The sequence below is a fragment of the Mytilus galloprovincialis genome, chromosome 2, assembly GCF_965363235.1.
Source record: "Mytilus galloprovincialis chromosome 2, xbMytGall1.hap1.1, whole genome shotgun sequence".
In the NCBI taxonomy this organism is placed as follows: Eukaryota; Metazoa; Mollusca; class Bivalvia; order Mytilida; family Mytilidae; genus Mytilus; species Mytilus galloprovincialis.
Genome location: NC_134839.1, coordinates 76,105,317 through 76,124,601, shown reverse-complemented (window position 1 = coordinate 76,124,601; position 19,285 = coordinate 76,105,317). Strand labels below are relative to the sequence as shown.

Below are 19,285 nucleotides of genomic sequence, written 5' to 3'. Positions count from 1 at the left end.
TTTGCATTGAAATATATACAGCAGTTAACAAAGGGGATTAAGCCAATGTCTGTAAATTCGTGTAGAATGCTTTTTTTCACTGTTGTGATCACTATTTTTTTGTAAATTGAGTCATTCGTGCGTCTGAACTTATAATTGCAAGAATGCGAAATTATTACATAGTTAAACCGTATCCGAATTGTGATTTTTATATTTTTCAACGGCGGACAAATTTCAGAAAATTTACTAAAATAAACAATGTCTGACAAGCAATTTGGAAAGGCATATGACGTTTTTGATTCTACAAATGGCTAAAACATTAATAAAAGGCAATTTGCAACACGTTCTAATGAAGCAAAGAAATTATTTTGTCTAAAAATTCTGATTTTATGTACGCTCTCAAGTAACAAGTACCGGTATTTAAAGAAAGTATTTCCTACAAAGTTATTAATTTTAAATAACATTCCATCAATCTGTATATATTTATAGTCAATGCTTTTGTCACGTTTATAAAGAAGGAAATTGGTTATGTCTTAATTGTAGGATGTTTGACATTGTTATTGTATCGACTGATATTTTTTGTTATTATTTGTTTGACTGCGCATATAAAATGCAAACCGCAAACTGACCGGAAGTTGATAAGCTAAAGGTCCGGAAACTAAAACGACAATCGATTGAACAAAATCCCAATCTATTATCGACATCGCCAGGCTCAACCAACTGATTTCCGACTTATTCCGATCATCGGAACAACACTATTAAATACAGATATATATAGATATGACTTATATCAACACCTTCCTATAAGGCATGCAGATGGTATTAAATACAGATATATATAGATATGACTTATATCAACACCTTCCTATAAGGCATGCAGATGGAATTAAATGCAGATATATATAGATATGACTTATATCAACACCTTCCTATAAGGCATGTAGATGGAATTAAATGCAGATATATATAGATATGACTTATATCAACACCTTCCTATAAGGCATGCAGATGGAATTAAATGCAGATATATATAGATATGACTTATATCAACACCTTCCTATAAGGCATGTAGATGGAATTAAATGCAGATATATATAGATATGACTTATATCAACACCTTTCTATAAGACATGCAGATGGAATTAAATGCAGATATATATAGATATGACTTATATCAACACCTTCCTATAAGGCAGGCAGATGGAATTAAATGCAAATATATATATAGATATGACTTATATCAACACCTTCCTATAAGTCATTTGGATGAATCAGGTACATACCGTATCATTTTTTTTCTTTTCAAATTTCTTAGATACCGGTATGTACTTTTCAATCATTTGTAACAAACAATTGAAATAATATGCGTTTTGTTCTTAAAACTGAAATAAATCACAAATTTACAAAATATGTAAACATGGTAAAATTGACACAAAAAAGACTGTGTCCCAAGTACATGGATGCCCAAACCACACTATCATTTTCTTTGTTCAGTAGACCGTGAAAATGGGAGAAAATCTCTAATTTGGCATTAAAATTAGAAAGATCATATCATAGGGAACATGTTTACTAAGTTTCAAGTTGATCAAACTTTAACTACATCAAAAACTACCTCGACCAAAAACTTTAACCAAAACTTTAACCTGAAACAGGACGAACGGACAGCTGAACCAACAGACAAACTAACAGACAGACGCACATAATAAATGGGGCATAAATAGCATCAAAATATGATAAAACTTTCTTATATTAACACCTTCCTATAGTTTTTTAAGTTAAATTTATTCAGATTGGTCCACTACATTTTATTGAAAGTATGACATAATTTAGGATCGCTAAGTCTTGCTTCCGACAAAAGTTGAAGGCTCGACAAAAATGAATAAAATGATTGGGATGAAATCACATTCAAAATATCCACATTGAAACATATTTAAACAATAACATCATAATTGCAATAATTTAATATTAAATAATATACAAAGATATTTTTCACATTCCATATAACATATAACAACACTATAACATGTTTTAACATTTTTCTGAAGAAAAAATAATACTTATTTGAACAATTATTCACCAAGCTTTTCATTTGTATTGAACTCACAAACTAAGAAACAAAGCAACATATCTTAATGAGGAATGTTAATAGTCAATCTCATTTATTAAAAGCATAACAAAATTAGGAAATTTGGGTCTATAAAAAATACACATAATGAACGTATGCTACATCTATACATAGCCATACTTCTGACATTTTATTTCATCAGTCATAACATAATTTATGATATTCTTATTGTATATAATCTTAAAAATGTCTTATAATTCGTTAACTCTGGAAATATAAAATTGAATATTATCAAAATTTATAAGCAACCCAGCCTATACAAGACACATCAATTCAGTCAAATTAACATGAGTTCCCCAAACATGTAAACCATATGTCTCCTTTTACAAGGATATTTTTTTGTACAAAATTCAGTTAGTTTTCAATGTTATAAATAAAAGTTTACAGAGCATGAGCATATTTTAAAATTCAGAATTTACATGTTTTTATTACAAATTGTACATAAAGAATCCACACAAAAATATATTATGTGCATGCCATCTAATATATTTGTATTTATCATGTATATAATGATTTTAATCATAATACCACAAAATGAGATCCACAAAAATTACAAAATGTAATAGGCCATTTAGCATTATTGCTTTCTTTAGTGCCATAATGACAGAAATAAACAACAGCAACAGAGACATACTGTCATAATTAAACTAAATTGAACAAACTGTTGTGAGCAAGCCATCCACATTTAAAAACCAATACAAATTATCAATTTAACCCTTTCCTCCATAGATTTTTTTTTTACATACTTGATTTGCATAGGATTTTGTTTCAATAACAAAAAAAATCACCAGGTTTAAAGTATTTTATGCAATGTGAAAACAAATATTTCATCAATAAAATTCCAGTCAGATATTCTTATGAATATCCTCTTTATATTAGATACAATTTTTTTTTTAAGTCTGATTAAGTATTTTCGTAGGCAATACGTTTCAAGTGAGGCACTTCGCAGGCGTTGAAAGGTGTCATTATGAAGCAAAGGGGTGGCATCAAAAGGCATCATTATGAAGAAAAGGGTTAATAAATTCAGAATATTCTTTTGATGTTCTTTGATTGCAGTATACAGCAAAGTACAAACCCTTGGTCCATAAAATTTAGAACATTGATAAAAACAGAAAAATCATTGCATCCAAGAATTCAGAGAACTTCTTAAAAAATCTTGAAGCTTCAATTTCATATTAATCATAAAATTTTAGCTTGAAATCTATATTAAGAACTATATTTCAGAAACACCAAGAAATTAGAGGTTGATTCTTTAGGTTATGAAGTTACAAAAACAGAGAAATACGTTAGGAATGTAAATGGATGTTGTTTACATAAGTTAACTTGTATCCTTAAGAGAGAAATTCAATCAAATACCATTAAAAGTGAAAGATGAAAAATAACAATTCCCACATATCATCTCCAACTCAAGCAACCCTCAACGGACATACTAGTACCACAAATATCATTTTTGAAAAACAGATTTTTGTCATTTCAAAAATTCCCTGTATAAGATCATCAAAATCCTATTGTTAAAATAGAAACCTCACAAATGATATTCAATGTTAGTCTGAAAGAGGTCACAATAAAGTCCAAAAATTTATGTGTTGCATATAAATAATGAAAACTATCCAACTCTCCCGTTAGTCCTATCTTTCCTTATTTAATATAGTCTCATTATTAACCCATCCACCAACACCAAATTTCTAACTCAAGTTCAAACCACAGTTAATATCACTTCATCACATAAAGTAGCCAAGCATTACAGTAGACTTTGAAAAGTCAATTATTAACCTTCAAGACTCTCTGATATTTTTTTATCACACATTGTTGTAAAATAGACATGTTAACATTTCTAGATCACATAATAGTGTACAAGAAATTATCTGATAAAACATTTTTACATTTTCTCTATCACACATTGTTGTAAAATAACCATTAAAACATGGCTTTCACAATAAAGCACCATTTAATCTTGAACTGTTGTCATTTATTGAACCATTTACACATATTCTCTCTCATGTTCAATGTAATACCCTGTAGTAGAGGTCAGTATTTAGCACAAAGGACATGTGACTAATTAATCATGTTAATCATCATCACTGTCACTACTACTTGATTCACTTAGTCTCAGATCTTCACCTGTAATATCAAATATAGTAGTGTTAATGGCCAATCAAAATAGTCTCTCCTTTCATTTCAAGTTGGTTACATTACTTCTCTCCAGTAGACTTCAAAATACAATCTTTAACAAGCATGTAAAAATCTAAAACTTTAACTATCAAGTATGAGAAAGAAGTCTATCTCACAGGCAAATACAAGAGTAAAAACCTGTTATCATGTAGGACAACAGCTCATAATCTGCTAAAAATATAAAGGCCTGGAAATGATTCTCAAATTATTATTTGACACTATCTATTCAACAAAGTAGTGTCACTTACTGGAATATAGTATTGCTTCACTTAAGTAAAAGGCAATTGGTTAAAACAGCTAATTCCTTCTATTAAGTGTATGTAATATGTGGATTTTATAATTGTCCTAAGCTACATGTATTTCAACATATTTCAAAAGAATATTTTCTTAAAAGATGTCTTTTTCGATTGGTAAATTTGAATAAAGTTGAACTTAAATGTGTTTTTTAATTTGGAGTTTAGTACGATGTCCATTATCAATAAACTAGTATACATATTTGTTAAGGGACCAGCTGAAGGAAGCCTCCGGGTGCTGGAGTTTTTCACTGCTTTGAAGACCCATTTGTGGCCTTTGGCTGTTGTCTGCTCTATGGTCGGGTTGTTGTCTTTTTGACACATTCCCCATTTCCATTCTCAATTTTATTTAATATGATTGACCTCGTGTACATCTAGTATCAAAGCAAAATTGTTCAATATAAGTTACAAAATACTTACTCAGAGATGAGACAAACTGTGGTGGTCTAGGCTTAACAGCTGATGAGACTGATGGCATATTAAACAGACCACCTGTTTGAGCAACTTTTTCTTGACTAGGGTTTTCTGAAGAAAAAAGACAAAATTTTACACCAAATTAGTCTCTTTTATACTTTATCTATACTAAGGATACAAAATATATAAATTCATCTCAAAAATGTAATATAATTTTCCTGTGAACTTTCAAGATTTACTATTGTGCCTCCACTGCACTCTTTTAACATAAGGGCATCATATTTAAATATAAACATGGGAAGATGTGGTATGATTGCCAATGAGACAAATCTTCACATGAGACCAAATGACATAGAAATTAACAACTATACATGTAGGTCACTGTTTGGTCTTCAATAATGAGTTAAAATCCATTACTCATAGTGAGTTATAAATGGCCCTGTATTGACAAAATGTAAAACAATGTTACCAGCTAGCAGTGCCTAGCACGAGCATTGACATCTTAAATTCTAGCTTAAAATTTATAAATTACTAACTAATGTAGTATCAATGTTTTTTAACTTCAGAGTTCTAAGTCTCCTAACTGAACAGTTTTTATGTGGTTAACTTACTTGGTTTATCTTCTGTTTCAGAATCACTATCACTACTAGAAGCATAACTACTGCTATCATCACTTATTTCACCAAGACCAAAAGGACAGGCATCTGAAATATTTACAATTAAGTCATCTTGATAGTTTTTTTTCAATTTAACAAAAAATCATTTCATCATTCACCCTGGTATGTTTCTTAGCAAATCTGTTGATGTTTCTTTGATCTGCAACTTTTAAGCAAGCAGAATTTTTATTATCATATAAGTATTACTATGACTCAATTTACCAAGAAGTGTGTTTATTTTTAGATACATAATAATTCAGCATAAACAACATAATGACTTACACCTGAAACTAGAGGAAACAACTTTTACATGAGCACTAGAGCACAGCTGAAATTATTTTCAAAAGAGCAAATCATCAATGATTACTTTGTATACAAATGATTACCCATTGAACTATGTGATTACCTTGCATACACATGATTACCTTATGTACATATGAATACCTTGTATACATATGATTACCTTGTATAAATATGATTACCTTGTATATATATATATATATATATATATATATATATGATTACCTAGTGTACTACATATTAACCTTATGAATTAGATCAATTTTTTAAACATAATTATCATATATATTAAATGGACACTATGGAAAATTAGGAATTCAATAAAATTTAACAAAACGCCTAAAGCACTGCAAGATATTTATAATATCTGGAAACAAAACTTGAAAAATAATCTAAAATTTGTTCTTCTTTTGAAAGGCGTTGACATCATTGACAAGACAAAATTGGAGTCGGCAATAATGAAAATTTAGACAGTAATTATAGTATAAGCTTGAGTCAAAGTGCACTTTTTTTATGATTTATCGTATAAGAATATCGATGTTAACAATTTATACAAATATAAAAAAAATGATAAAAAAGTTAAACTATCATGTTTATAGTAGTAAATGAACATCTTTTGTGTGGGTATCTTATTATTTACATGTACTTACTACTTTAAAAGTATTATGGAACTGTTAGATGCTTCTAACATTATATGGTTATATTTTTTACACTAATTGTAAATCCAAGGTAAAAGGTGGACTAGATTTTTATTGCCTTCTATTTCCCCTGGATAGATGGTTTCATTTTGTAAACAGGGACCCTTAGTCTGTTCCTGGACGACTACGGTAATTGTATACAGGAAACATTTAGCAATAAAACGTTTATATGTCTTAAAAAAAAAAAACCTTATGCATTACATGATTACCTTGTGTACATTTGATTATTGTGTGTACTACATGATTACTTTGTGTACTACATTTGTTTCTGGAATCATTTTCAGCAGATTTCTAACCAGACTTAAAGTTTGGAATGACAAAAAAAATATATACCAATAGACAATAATCTAAAATGACAATGTCAATAGGGGGACATATGTATAACTGTTTATAAAATAAAATTTATGTCACACATTTTAAAGTTGTAAGAATTTATAAATAAACAATTTTTTTAAGGATTATAAATTTACATGTAAGCAGTACATTTGATATCACTTTTGGTGTGAAGGTTCCAAAAACAATCTATCTTAGATTTCCATTCAATTTGTCCTTCTATAATTACAAGTAAACTGCTTATGAACATGATTTGGTAGTAATTTTTCTCATGACCAAAAAGAAACATGTATGGACTTGAAAAGTTTAGATGTGCCATGCACTCAAAAGTATGTATTGACAATTTACCTTTACTCGTTTCATCTTGTGGCAGATTGACAGGTGTTACAGAGGGAGAGTTAGTGTGTGATGGTGGACTGACTTGTGGAGGGTTTTTAGGCTTGACTGGAGAATTTTTCTGTCTGTTGACCTCAACTGGGGTCAGAGGTCTTCCACCAAGTGCTGCTTTACTGCTTCCTTCAATTCTGTAATAAAGGTGCACAGATAATTCAATACATATTTGTATAAAAATGTTTTTGAATTGAAATTTGAAAATGTTAGAGTTTAAATAAATTTTATTAGGGGATAATGTCATTCAGAGTAGTAATACAAAAAAATAATTATTCTGCAGCAGTAGTGATTTATCATAAGATAATGTTTAATGCTAGCCAATATTACATTCATATACTGTAATTCCTATTCTAATGCAATCCATAAATCAGAAGAGCCAAGAGATAAAAAGAGAACATTTAAAACTCATAAAGCATGTTAAATGAATGTTAAGATTAAGTTTATACATGTAATGACATGTATCAGTAATTACATCTTGTTGTGTAAATTATTACATTGTCCCCTTTGTCACTTTGTGTGACTGTCTTATAAATTTAGTTAAGGTTTTGTTTTCCATCTTTCAAATTATTTCATTGGTTTCAGACTTCTTAACTTTCTTACTACCCTGATGAATTCATTAAAGATCACATCAATATTTACCTCGTTTTTTTCAACTGTATGTTATTTGTAAGTTTCTCTAAGGTAAAAGTTCCTGTCTGATGATCTATAATTAACACACATTCCTTCAGACATGGTCGCTTGTGACCCTTATAAACTGTATGATCAGTCCCAGCACCCTGAAATGTAATTAACATATTCATTCATACTAAATAATTTTAAATACTAAAGGTTAGAAATATGGATATCAGTGGCGGATCCAGAAATTTTCATAAGTGGGGGCCCACTGACTGACCTAAGAGGGGGCCTGCTCCAGTCATGCTTCAATGATTCCCTATATAAGCAACCAAATTTTTTCCCAAAAAAATAAAAATGAAATAAAATAACAATTGTTAACAAAATATTTTCTTTTAAATCTTTATCAATTTACAGAGTTAAATTCAAATCATTAATTGTATGTACATTGTAAGGTTTAAAGTTCATTATACTAGGATACATCATTTACACTTGAAGAAACAGCATTACACGTATGTACAAGCATATATTTTGTTATCCACTTTTTAACTATCTTACCTCAACATGGGGAACAGATACAGTTATTTGATGACCTTCACCAACTTCTACTGTTGAATCTTGAGTTGTATCAACTGATGCTGGCTTGAAATCATCTGTTAAAATATATTAAACTCATTCATGTAGGCACAGTAGACATAATAAAACACACATTAGTAACATTGTAATTACCTTTATTGAGATATGTACCATGAAAATCTGAATCTTCGGTCTTTTTACAGTTCTTCTATAAAAGCATGCAAAACAAAACATTGATCAACTTGCTTGCTATGTTTGCTTGGTCGTTTGCAAACAATAGGAAGGCGGAGTTTCAGTCGGTTATTATATATACTGGGATTTGATTGGACAATAAGAATTGACATGAAATGAATTAATGTTTATTGTCCAATCAAATTCCAGTAAATAGTAAACAAACATCCAGAGATGGGTCCGATTACTTTCAATGTAATTGATTAAATTACAATTACTTTGCCATTTGTACGATTAAATTAAATTAATGATTACTTCATTTCTGAAAGTGTCTGATTAAATTAATGATTACATTGGCAAAGTAATCATGATTACATCTGATTACAATGAATTAAAAAAAAAAATATTTTGAATGATGAGAATGAATTAACGTTTAATATAACGTTAGTTCTTTTTAGAAAGAATTTTGTTTTATATATTTTAAAATGATAACTTCAAACTTCATCTATTTAATAAACCACAAAAGTTCACTACAGACATACATGAACATTGTGTCACCCATTACACTTTATCATCATTGATCTCTGAATCATTTTGACTTCAATTGAATATGGCTTAAGAGTTTGCTGTTTGTCTTCTGACCTCTTCCAGACTTTATATGTATTTCAAGGTGCAGTTTTTGGAAGTTAAAATATGGAAAAATAAAGTTAACAGATAAAAATCATGAAAAAATTTAATAGAATTGTTTAAACAAATTTCAAACAAAATACAAGTACTATAAGTCAATGCAATTTACATGTCCAGTCCAAGAACATACAAGAATTTGCTTAGTATATTAAACAAGATATTTGTCCAACTTTTAATTTAGTTTGTGCTTATAATTAGATAAATTTTCACATGTCTGATTAATCTTTTATCATATATGTCCTACAGCTATACTCAATTGGAAATTGCAATAAAAACAAACCTTAATTGGTTTCCTATCTGTCAATTCAAAGTTTACAATAATCACAATATTAACAAAAGATTATAATTCAGGGTTAAAGAAAAATATAATATTGCTTAAATATAACAGTTTTTTTTTTATCAAATATATATATGTACATCTTTAAATTGTGAATACATGTACAATATCTTTTACTAAGGCCTTCTTAGGCTAATGATGACTTTTTTAATATTGTAACAGTTTATTTTTTACTGAAGTATACAAATCAATTAACATGCGTGATAAAGTAAACCAAACTATCTTAACTTGTTAAATATCTATTAAATAAGAATAACAAAAGGTTCATTTATTGACCATAAACACAGTTCAAGATTTTTTTCATTGTAATCAGAATGTAATCAAAATGTAATCAGGATTACAGGGCATTTTGAAAAGTAATTGATTAAATTAAATTACATGTAATCAGATTTTTGGCTGATTAATAATTACAATGATTACTTGAAAAATTGTAATCAATTACAGCTGATTAACGATTACAATTACAATTACCCCAAGTCTGCAAACATCCAAACAAATATACATGTGTAGCAAGCAAGTTAATCAATGATTTGTTTTGCATGCTTTTATAAAAGTGCTGTAAGGATGTTTCATGTTAAAGGTTCCCTTATCACTAAATATGCTTTGTTAGAGTGTGTTTAATGTCTACCACTAGTAAAACTGTACAAGGTACCAGGCCGGTCTTTCCTCACTCAATGGTTCAATAGCCTGTGTGAGCTAATGACATCAGCTACCACATTTGTTTCTTATAATACTTTAGTAAATGGCCAGAAAAAGGATCGACTTAAGCTTGTGCATACAAATTTAAACTTATAGAGATATGTTTCAATAAGACCAATTATAACTCTTACTTACTTACTTACTTACTTACTTAGCCCTTGCTACAGTGTATGCCTTATGAACTCTTACTTGTACTAAGATTAAACTTGTGAAGCCAAGTCTGGCCTGTGCTTTCATTATAATGATCCCTCTGATCATTTCATAATAGACCATAAAAGTCCACAATTGTTAATCACCATTTCTTTAATATTTCTAAAGACATAATATATTACTGGGACTTGACACGTGTTTGAAGGAAACTTTTATTGTCTCCTCTCCTTCTTTTAAAGTTGGTTTGGATAGGAAAACTGTTGTTATGACGAAAAATGTTCAAAAGCAAGAAAAATCTCTGACTTAAAAATTTATCCTTTGAATTTGATATAGATAATTGATTTGATAGGGTACTTTAATGTCAGTTTGCCGACGCACATGTTTCAAGCATATAGTTTTACGTCTCAACTTTTTCATTTACTATGGTCCAGAAAAAAAAAGTTTCGTTATGAAGAAATATATTCAACAGTTTGAGAACAACCCCTCTAATAAGGGATAACCCTTCAATGTAATGACTATCGCTTTAATTAGGGATCAATTTCAAGTGATGAATCAAAGAGCTGAAGAGCTCTGAGGGAAAAGACGGCCATTGTTTCAATTTTTAGGGGGGTATCTTTTGATAGTCTACATACAAAGAATGAGCAAAAGAACAGCTAGAACATATAGAAAGGCTGACAATAATGAAACTAATTGTTGTTTATTGTTATTTCATTTCCTTAGTCAAGAATTCATCATAGAGACAATTTGGACCAATGAGATCTGCACCTTCTAAATCAAAACATTTGATTAAAGTTGGGAGTTAATTATCTAAAATTCAATTGAATTTAACAACTACTACAATATATTTTAGAATTTTAATTATGTACAACTGAAGGACAGGCTAAGACCATTCTCAATTTTTTGTGACAGTATTCTCAAGCAAGTGAGGACTGAAAAATCTATTCAGTTTTAATTTTCCATTGATAAAGTTTCCAGTTACAACTCTCATCACAGGGATACATGTACTTATAAAATCAAATATGATTGATATAAGCTGTGTGAAGTTTGTTTCCAGATCCCACATTTTGATTTATCTGTAAAATTCATGAATAAATAGCTTTAAACTACAAAAAGCAATATTTAAAAAAAAAAGAAAAAAAAAATGACCACTACAATAATTATGTTGGTACGCAAAATTATTTTTTAATTGATGACTACTTATCAAAAATATACTTAATGTGACCATTTTAGTGTTCAGATACATTAACTTTCATTTTAGTGGGTAATTACTCATCAATTGAGGTGCTCCTTAATTGGAGGAAGATTCTAAAAACATAACTTTACAGAAAGAATGAAAACTGCAGTTGCTCTCCCCAATCTCAATAGGTATAAACTACAAAAAGCAACATTTTCTTTTTTTTTTTTCTTTTTAACCATTTCAATAATTATGTTGGTACACAAATTTTTCTTTATATAGAAGACTACTTATCATATACTAAATGTCACATTTTAAGTGTTCAGAAACATTTTTTTTGATTTTAGTGTATAATTACTCATCAATTGAGGTGCTCCTGAATTGGAGGAAGATTCTAAAAACAGAACTTTACAGAAACAATGAAAACTGCCGTTTCTCTCCCCAATCTCATGTATCCCCATTGACATTGTTTACCGCGAAAGTTGACCTACAAATTATCTGATTATAGCCTCAGAATAAAGTTGTGCATGTTGGTGTGTGAATCATCTACACTACAGCAAACATCATTAGGTTTACATTTAACAAATACGGATTTTAAATGAGTATACAAATACTGTGAATGATTTTTATAATGAATAAAGGATATCCCTGTGTAGTGTGGCATTCCAACAATGACGTCACTAGATTAGATATATTTAGAATATTTCGTAATACTGATTTTTCCGGACTGTAAAAGAAACGTATATAGTGTAAGGGAAAGCTCAATATACGATAATTTCACGAGAAACAGAAGGGAAATGTGTAAAAAATGTATTTAAAGTCAATCTGTTCTCCTTGTCATCAATTTCAGTATGACATTTTGAGGGGGTTTCCAAACTATCAAAACAAAACGATTGACGTGAGGGAATGATACTCTGGCCAACCCCATTAGGGAATTGACGGCTTGAAGCCGTCTTTCCCCAAAAATGGTTCTGTTGTAAAAAGGCATGCCTTGTAAAAACCACTTCACATTAGGCAACATTTTTATCTTATTTGAGGAAACTTTTCCCAAAGAAGTATCCATCTATCTGGTATTATATAAACAAAACATGTCCAAGAATTTTGTTATAAACCTGAACTTGTAAAAGTTGTTCCAAATAAAATGAACATAATGAATTATCCCCCTTTTTAGGCTTTAAAGTTAAAAAAACAAAGTAAACGTTTAGCATGCTTAGTGTTAATTCATTACAATGTAGACTAAAACATAAGTTTAGGTAGAAAGGAGGAAAATACTAAACGAAAAATATATTTAAGTTATATATGGCAAAAAGAAATAATAAAGTGGCAAAAAGAAATAATAAAGTGGCGAAAAAATAAATTGTTTTGGCCAAAGAGGTGGCGAAAAAAATAATTGACCCAGGGGAAACCCTGTATTGTTTTCAATTCTCTGCTATACAAAATATGTAAATCAAACCCCATTGAAAGTGAAAAGGAAACATTATTAACTAATAAGTATACTTTAACATAAGAAAGTCTCATGTCTAAGCAGATGCACCCATGAAAAATTACTTCTTGTTGAATTATATTCCTGTTCACAACACTCCATCAAAACATATAATACATTTATTCATGTAAGAGCATTGTGAAATAAAAGTGGATAGACTATAGTAAAAAGAATATTGAGGAACTGGTACTGTGCCAATTAAGAACCTTAGTGGGCACACTCACATTCCCCATGTCCCCACATTGTCATTGGAGAAATTAAATAAGTATAACTAAGAAAAAAAAATCTATAAGAAACTAGAGGCTCTCAAGAGCCTGTGTCGCTCACCTTGGGTCTATGTACATATCAAACAATGGACACAGATAAATTCATGACAAAATTGTGTTTTGGTCATGTTGGTGATGGTGATGTGTTTGTAGATCTTACTTCATTGAACATTCTTGTTGCTACAATTATCTGTATCTATATGAACTTGGCCCAGTAATTACAGTGGAAAATATTTTCTCAAAATTTACAAAAATTTATGACTATTGGTCTATGTGAATATTAAACAACAAAGGCCGCAGATGGTACATGTAACATGACAAAATTGTGTTTTGGTGATGGTGATGTGTTTGTATTGAACATCATTGCTGCCTACAATTATCTCTATATATAATGAACTTGGCCCAGTAGTTTCTGTGGAAAATGTTAGTAAAAATTTACAAAGTTTATGAAAATGGTTGTAAATTGACTATAAAGGGCAATAACTCCAAAAGGGGTCAACTGACCATTTCGGTCATGTTGACTTATTTGTAAATCTTACTTTGCTGAACATTATTGCTGTTTACAGTTTATCTCTATCTATGATAATATTCAAGATAATAGCCCAAAACAGCAAAATTTTCTTAAAATTACCAATTCAGGGGCAGCAACCCAACAACGGGTTGTCCGATTCATCTGAAAATTTCAGGGCAGATAGATCTTAATCTGATAAACAATTTAACCCCTGTCAGATTTGCTCTAAATGCTTTGGTTTTTGAGTTATAAGCCAAAAACTGCATTTTACCCTTATGTTCTATTTTTAGCCATGGCGGCCATCTTAGTTGGTTGGCCGGGTCACCAGACACGTTTTTTAAACTAGATACCCCAATGATGATTTTGGCTAAATGTGGTTAAATTTGACCCAGTAGTTTCAGAGGAGAAGATTTTTGTAAAAGATTACTAAGATTTACGAAAAATGGTTAAAAATTGACTATAAAGGGCAATAACTCCTAAAGGGGTCAACTGACCATTTCAATTATGTTGACTTATTTGTAAATCTTACTTTGCTGAACATTATTGCTATTTACAGTTTATCTCTATCTATAATAATATTCAAGATAATAACCCAAAACAGCAAAATTTCCTTAAAATTACCAATTCAGGGCAGCAACCCGACACGGGGTTGTCCTATTGATCTGAAAATTTCAGGGCAGATAGATCTTAACCTGATAAACAATTTAACCATTTGCTCTAAATGCTTTGGTTTTTGAGTTATAAGCCAAAAACTGCATTTTACCCCTATGTTCTATTTTTAACTGTGGCGGCCATCTTGGTTGGTTGGTCGGGTCACCGGACACATTTTTTAAACTAAATACCCAAATGATGATTTTGGCCAAGTTTGGTTAGATTTGACCCAGTAGTATCAGAGGAGAAGATATTTGTAAAAGATAACTAAGATTTACGAAAAATGGTTAAAAATTGACTATAAAGGGCAATAACTCCTAAAGGGGTCAACTGACCATTTCGGTCATGTTAACTTATTTGTAAATCTTACTTTGCTGAACATTATTGCTGTTTACAGTTTATCTCTATCTATAATAATATTCAAGATAATAACCCAAAACAGAAAAATTTTCTTAAAATTACCAATTCAGGGGCAGCAACCCAACAACGGGTTGTCCGATTCATCTGAAAATTTCAGGGCAGATAGATCTTAACCTGATAAACAATTTAACCCCTGCCAGATTTGCTCTAAATGCTTTGGTTTTTGAGTTATAAGCCAAAAACTGCATTTTACACCTATGTTCTATTTTTAGCCATGGCGGCCATGTTTTTTGATGAAATGAGAATTAAAACACAAACTTTATTCTAGATACCCTAGGAATCAATTAGATGAAGTTTGGTTTGAATTGGTTCAGTAGTTTCAGAGGAGAAGATCTTTGAAATAGTCTACGACGACGACAACGGACGGACGACGACGGACGCCAAGTGATGGCAAAAGCTCACATTTGCTTTTAGGAAAGGTGAGCTAAAAATATTGAATAACAATTTCCTGTCAATATGCACATCTACTTAGTATGTCCTTATTATCTACAAAATTTCATGAAATTCTGTTGCGTGGTTTCAGAGGAGTTGAGATGACAAACTGTTGCAGAAGTACATTGAAGCAAATAAGTTCAAAGGGGCGTAACTCCTAGAAAAAAAATTTAGTCATAATTTCCTGTCGATATGGGCATGTACATATTACATGTATTATGTCCTTATTATCTTAAAAGGTTTCATGAAATTCTGTTGTGTAGTTTCAGAGGAGTTGCAATGACAAACTGTTGAAGTAGTACATTAAAGTAAATAAGTTAAAAGGGGCGTAACTCCTAGAAAATAAGTAGAATCGTTACTTCCTGTCGATATGCAGTCAGGGGACTTACTTAAATGAGTGATTTTCTAAGGGGTCATCCATAATTGTCAACCATTTTCCAAAGTGTACAAAACGTACACTTTTTCAGACCCCCCACCCTCCCTCAGAAAGTGTACATCAACCATTTTCAGATTTGAAGAAAGGAATCAATCATTCTTAATAAAAAGAAGATCCTGTTTATTATATTTTAGTTTAATATAGAAATTTGCATTGAAAATAAAGTAAAACATATCTGACTGTTTTATTTGATGACATCTATCTGTGATGCTTGTGTTTTGTCAGAATAAAGAGTACAAAGATTAGTGTTTCCCCTATCACACAGTAGGAATGGTAATTCCAATGAAAAAGGGCACCTAGAGCATGCAAAATATTAACAAAAGGGCACATAAATTATGCTAAGAATCAAAGAAAGGGAAATGCATGGTTATATTGCATTGGTAAAGTATGGACTGACAGTTGTTGATGGAATCAGAGCTCAAGACAGCAATCAATAAAAGTGTAATGTTTTAAAACATTTTAAGTTTTTAAATTTCTCGCCTGTATTTCTATTTAAATGGTCCCTGTAAATTTGCCATTCATGGCACTATTATCGTTTATGTATATATACTGTAACGTGTACATATATTGGATATTTTTTAAGTTAAGGTTAAACTTCATATGGTGAAATTAAATAATAAAAGGAGGCTTATACTAAGAAAAATAAGTTTACTTCCGGTTTACTGGTTTACTATTTTGGAATGCATTACAAGGAAATTAATCGAAGGACCAGTTTAAAATCTGTTCACAAAATGGCGTCTTGTCAAAATCAAAACATTCAAAGAATTTAACGTTTCCATCGATTTTGTTTATTAAACAGAGTGAAACGATAACGATCTATAATAAAGCAGGTGAAATTGACAATCGGGGGTACTGAGAAATGCTTGCAAACATTTTGTTTAAATAATTTTACTAGTTCATATTTTTGAAAGATTTAGTTTTCATAATATTTGATCTTTTAATCGTTCAATCCGGATTGAGGAGAATTATGATATTGAAATAAATATCATCAAGTAAAAATAATAATGAAGAAATAAGAAGAGAAACACACCCAAGCCAATTCTCGATTTTATACATCGACCTTCCCTACGGAAACGAAATAAATTTCGGAAATAATAAAAAAAAAAAAGCGTACAGTAAAAATGTTGATTTTTTAACCCCCTCCCCCCAAGTGTACGTTTTGTACACTTTGGAAATTGGTTGATAATTATGGATGACCCCTAAATAACTGATTTAAGTAACATTATTTCCAAAAAGATTGAAAGTAAGAGTTGTCTTTCTTTAATAATCATCTATTTAAGTAGTACAAAATAATCACTAGAAGAAGTGATTTAATTTTACTGTAGCTTTAAATATAGAATACTAATGATCATGGGACTAATGTTTCTAAACTTATCAGAACCAACATCTGTGTTGTCTAGGATGACCAGGTCATTTCAGGTGATGACCTTGTACTGAATCTAGGATAATGATATAAAAATCACTTGTTTAAGTATCGTACCTCAATTTCCTTCCCAAAAATCACTTCTTTAAGTATCATTATTTTAATAACCCCCACTAATTTCAACACCCCCGAACAGTGAAATTTTTATCGCGAACAGTAGAATTTTATTACATAATCTGAAAGATGAAACCTTGAACTTTATAGGAAAAATACTCCCACTGCTGGGAAAAATCTGTTAAGAAAGTACATGTATCAGTTCATTATGTAAAGCCATTATTATAGCATTTTTTCAACTAAAATAGAATTTGCAGCTAAATGATAGCATCAAAGGCATAAACCTTGATACATAAAAGAAGCAAAAAAATCATTTTTTTCAATTTTACTAATGAAAAGATATTATATAAACCTATGTGTTTAAAATTTTGGTAAAACTACAAAATCACAATTTGTGACAAAACTTCGAATTTGCTACTCAAATAAGTGATTTAAAAATCACTTATTTCAGTAAGTCCCCTGACTGATATGCACATCTACTTTATATGTCCTTTTTATCTACAAAGTTTCCTGAAATTTTGTTGTGTAGTTTCAGAGGAGTTGAGATGACAAACTGTTGAAGTAGTACCTTAAAGCATATAAGTTCAAAGGGGTGTAACTCCTAGAAAAAAAATTGAATCGTAATTTCCTGTCGATATGCACAACTACATAGTATGTCCTTTTTATCTAAAAAGTTTCGTGAAAATCTGTCGTGTGGTTTGATAGGAGTTGTGATGACAAGAAACAGGACTGACGGACAAACACTGATGGACAGACGGACGGGTCAAAAACATTATAGCCTCGCAACTTCGTTGCATGGGGTATAAAAATGTACCAAAGCATACTACCCACATTCAACATATACATCACCATGATATATTCTACTCTAGCAAATATAAATTTTTAATGACTTATGACCATTTCCAGTAATCATGGTAATTGAATACATCAATGGCTTTTAAACTGTGTCCATCAAAATAAAAAGAATACTATGTCAATCTTATAATAAATACAACTTATAAAATATTCAAATGATTAACAGATTTAATAACTCTTACTTGTTCATGTACATGATGTATGTCATGATGGTTCACGTACATGTACAACATTTGTACAATGATGTATATTCATTCATTATTTTGATCTGTTGATAATTACAAATTATCGTTGATCATCTCAACAAGATTGATTTTCTCCCTTGAGCTGGTACGGTGAAAGTGAGAAAAGCATCGAGTTGAGATGACCAATGATATTCTGTTTATCGCTAGCCTATTATACCTATGATGACATCGATAATTTCGTGTTAATTTCATTAACAACGGTACTCCCTTGGTTTCTAGCCTTAATTTTCATATCACTCGACTCTGCTGAGAAAGAAATCAGACAGTAAGATCAAAGCGAAATTTCATAAAATAACGATAATTAATTATTTTGATTTTAAAAAAAAACCACATCTTGGCTGATCTGACAGACTAAAAAAGCTTAATCTTCAAATTTTCAGACAACGGAAAATTATTAATTCAATGGACAAGGTCATTCAAGTGAATTGTCCATAATGTTTCGGTTTATGGAAACTTATATACAACTACATTGTATATTTCACAGGTAATTTTGTTATAGTAATCTCAGTGTGAAAATAACATATGGCATGATATTGATAGTACTCACATCGGATTGAATGAAAAGCTACTTTTGATTTAGGATCAAAGCTAGAACCTAATTTCAATTCATGCACTTCATTATCGACTTGGAGACTTTTATCGCCCATGATCTGTATTATTAAAATAATTCTATTACATCTTTCAAACTTTGCAAACAAAGTTACGTTTTATCCGTGAATACTTGCGTCCAATACTACCGGATA

The 19,285-nt window shown here is 30.3% G+C and overlaps 1 protein-coding gene across 1 annotated transcript; it reads right to left on the bottom strand.

Annotated features, from left to right (window-relative positions):
• Positions 1-1,925: 1,925 nt before the first annotated feature.
• Positions 1,926-19,285, bottom strand: LOC143064419 (ell-associated factor Eaf-like). The gene is made up of 7 exons (XM_076237235.1): positions 19,090-19,285; positions 8,531-8,625; positions 8,000-8,136; positions 7,319-7,494; positions 5,595-5,687; positions 4,990-5,094; positions 1,926-4,225 (listed from the first exon to the last, which is right to left on the bottom strand). Exons 1-7 carry the CDS (start codon positions 19,187-19,189, stop codon positions 4,173-4,175), a joined length of 759 nt encoding a protein of 252 aa, XP_076093350.1. The 5' UTR covers positions 19,190-19,285; the 3' UTR covers positions 1,926-4,172.

Excerpts from the sequence above, each read along its gene's own strand:
- LOC143064419 (XM_076237235.1), bottom strand. The coding sequence starts at position 19,189 with ATGGGCGATAAAAGTCTCCAAGTCGATAATGAAGTGCATGAATTGAAA. Across the intron at positions 8,626-19,089 it reads AGCTTTTCATTCAATCCGAT|ATGATTTCAAGCCAGCATCA; the intron begins GTGAGTACTATC and ends ATATTTTAACAG. Across the intron at positions 8,137-8,530 it reads TATCTGTTCCCCATGTTGAG|GGTGCTGGGACTGATCATAC; the intron begins GTAAGATAGTTA and ends ATTACATTTCAG.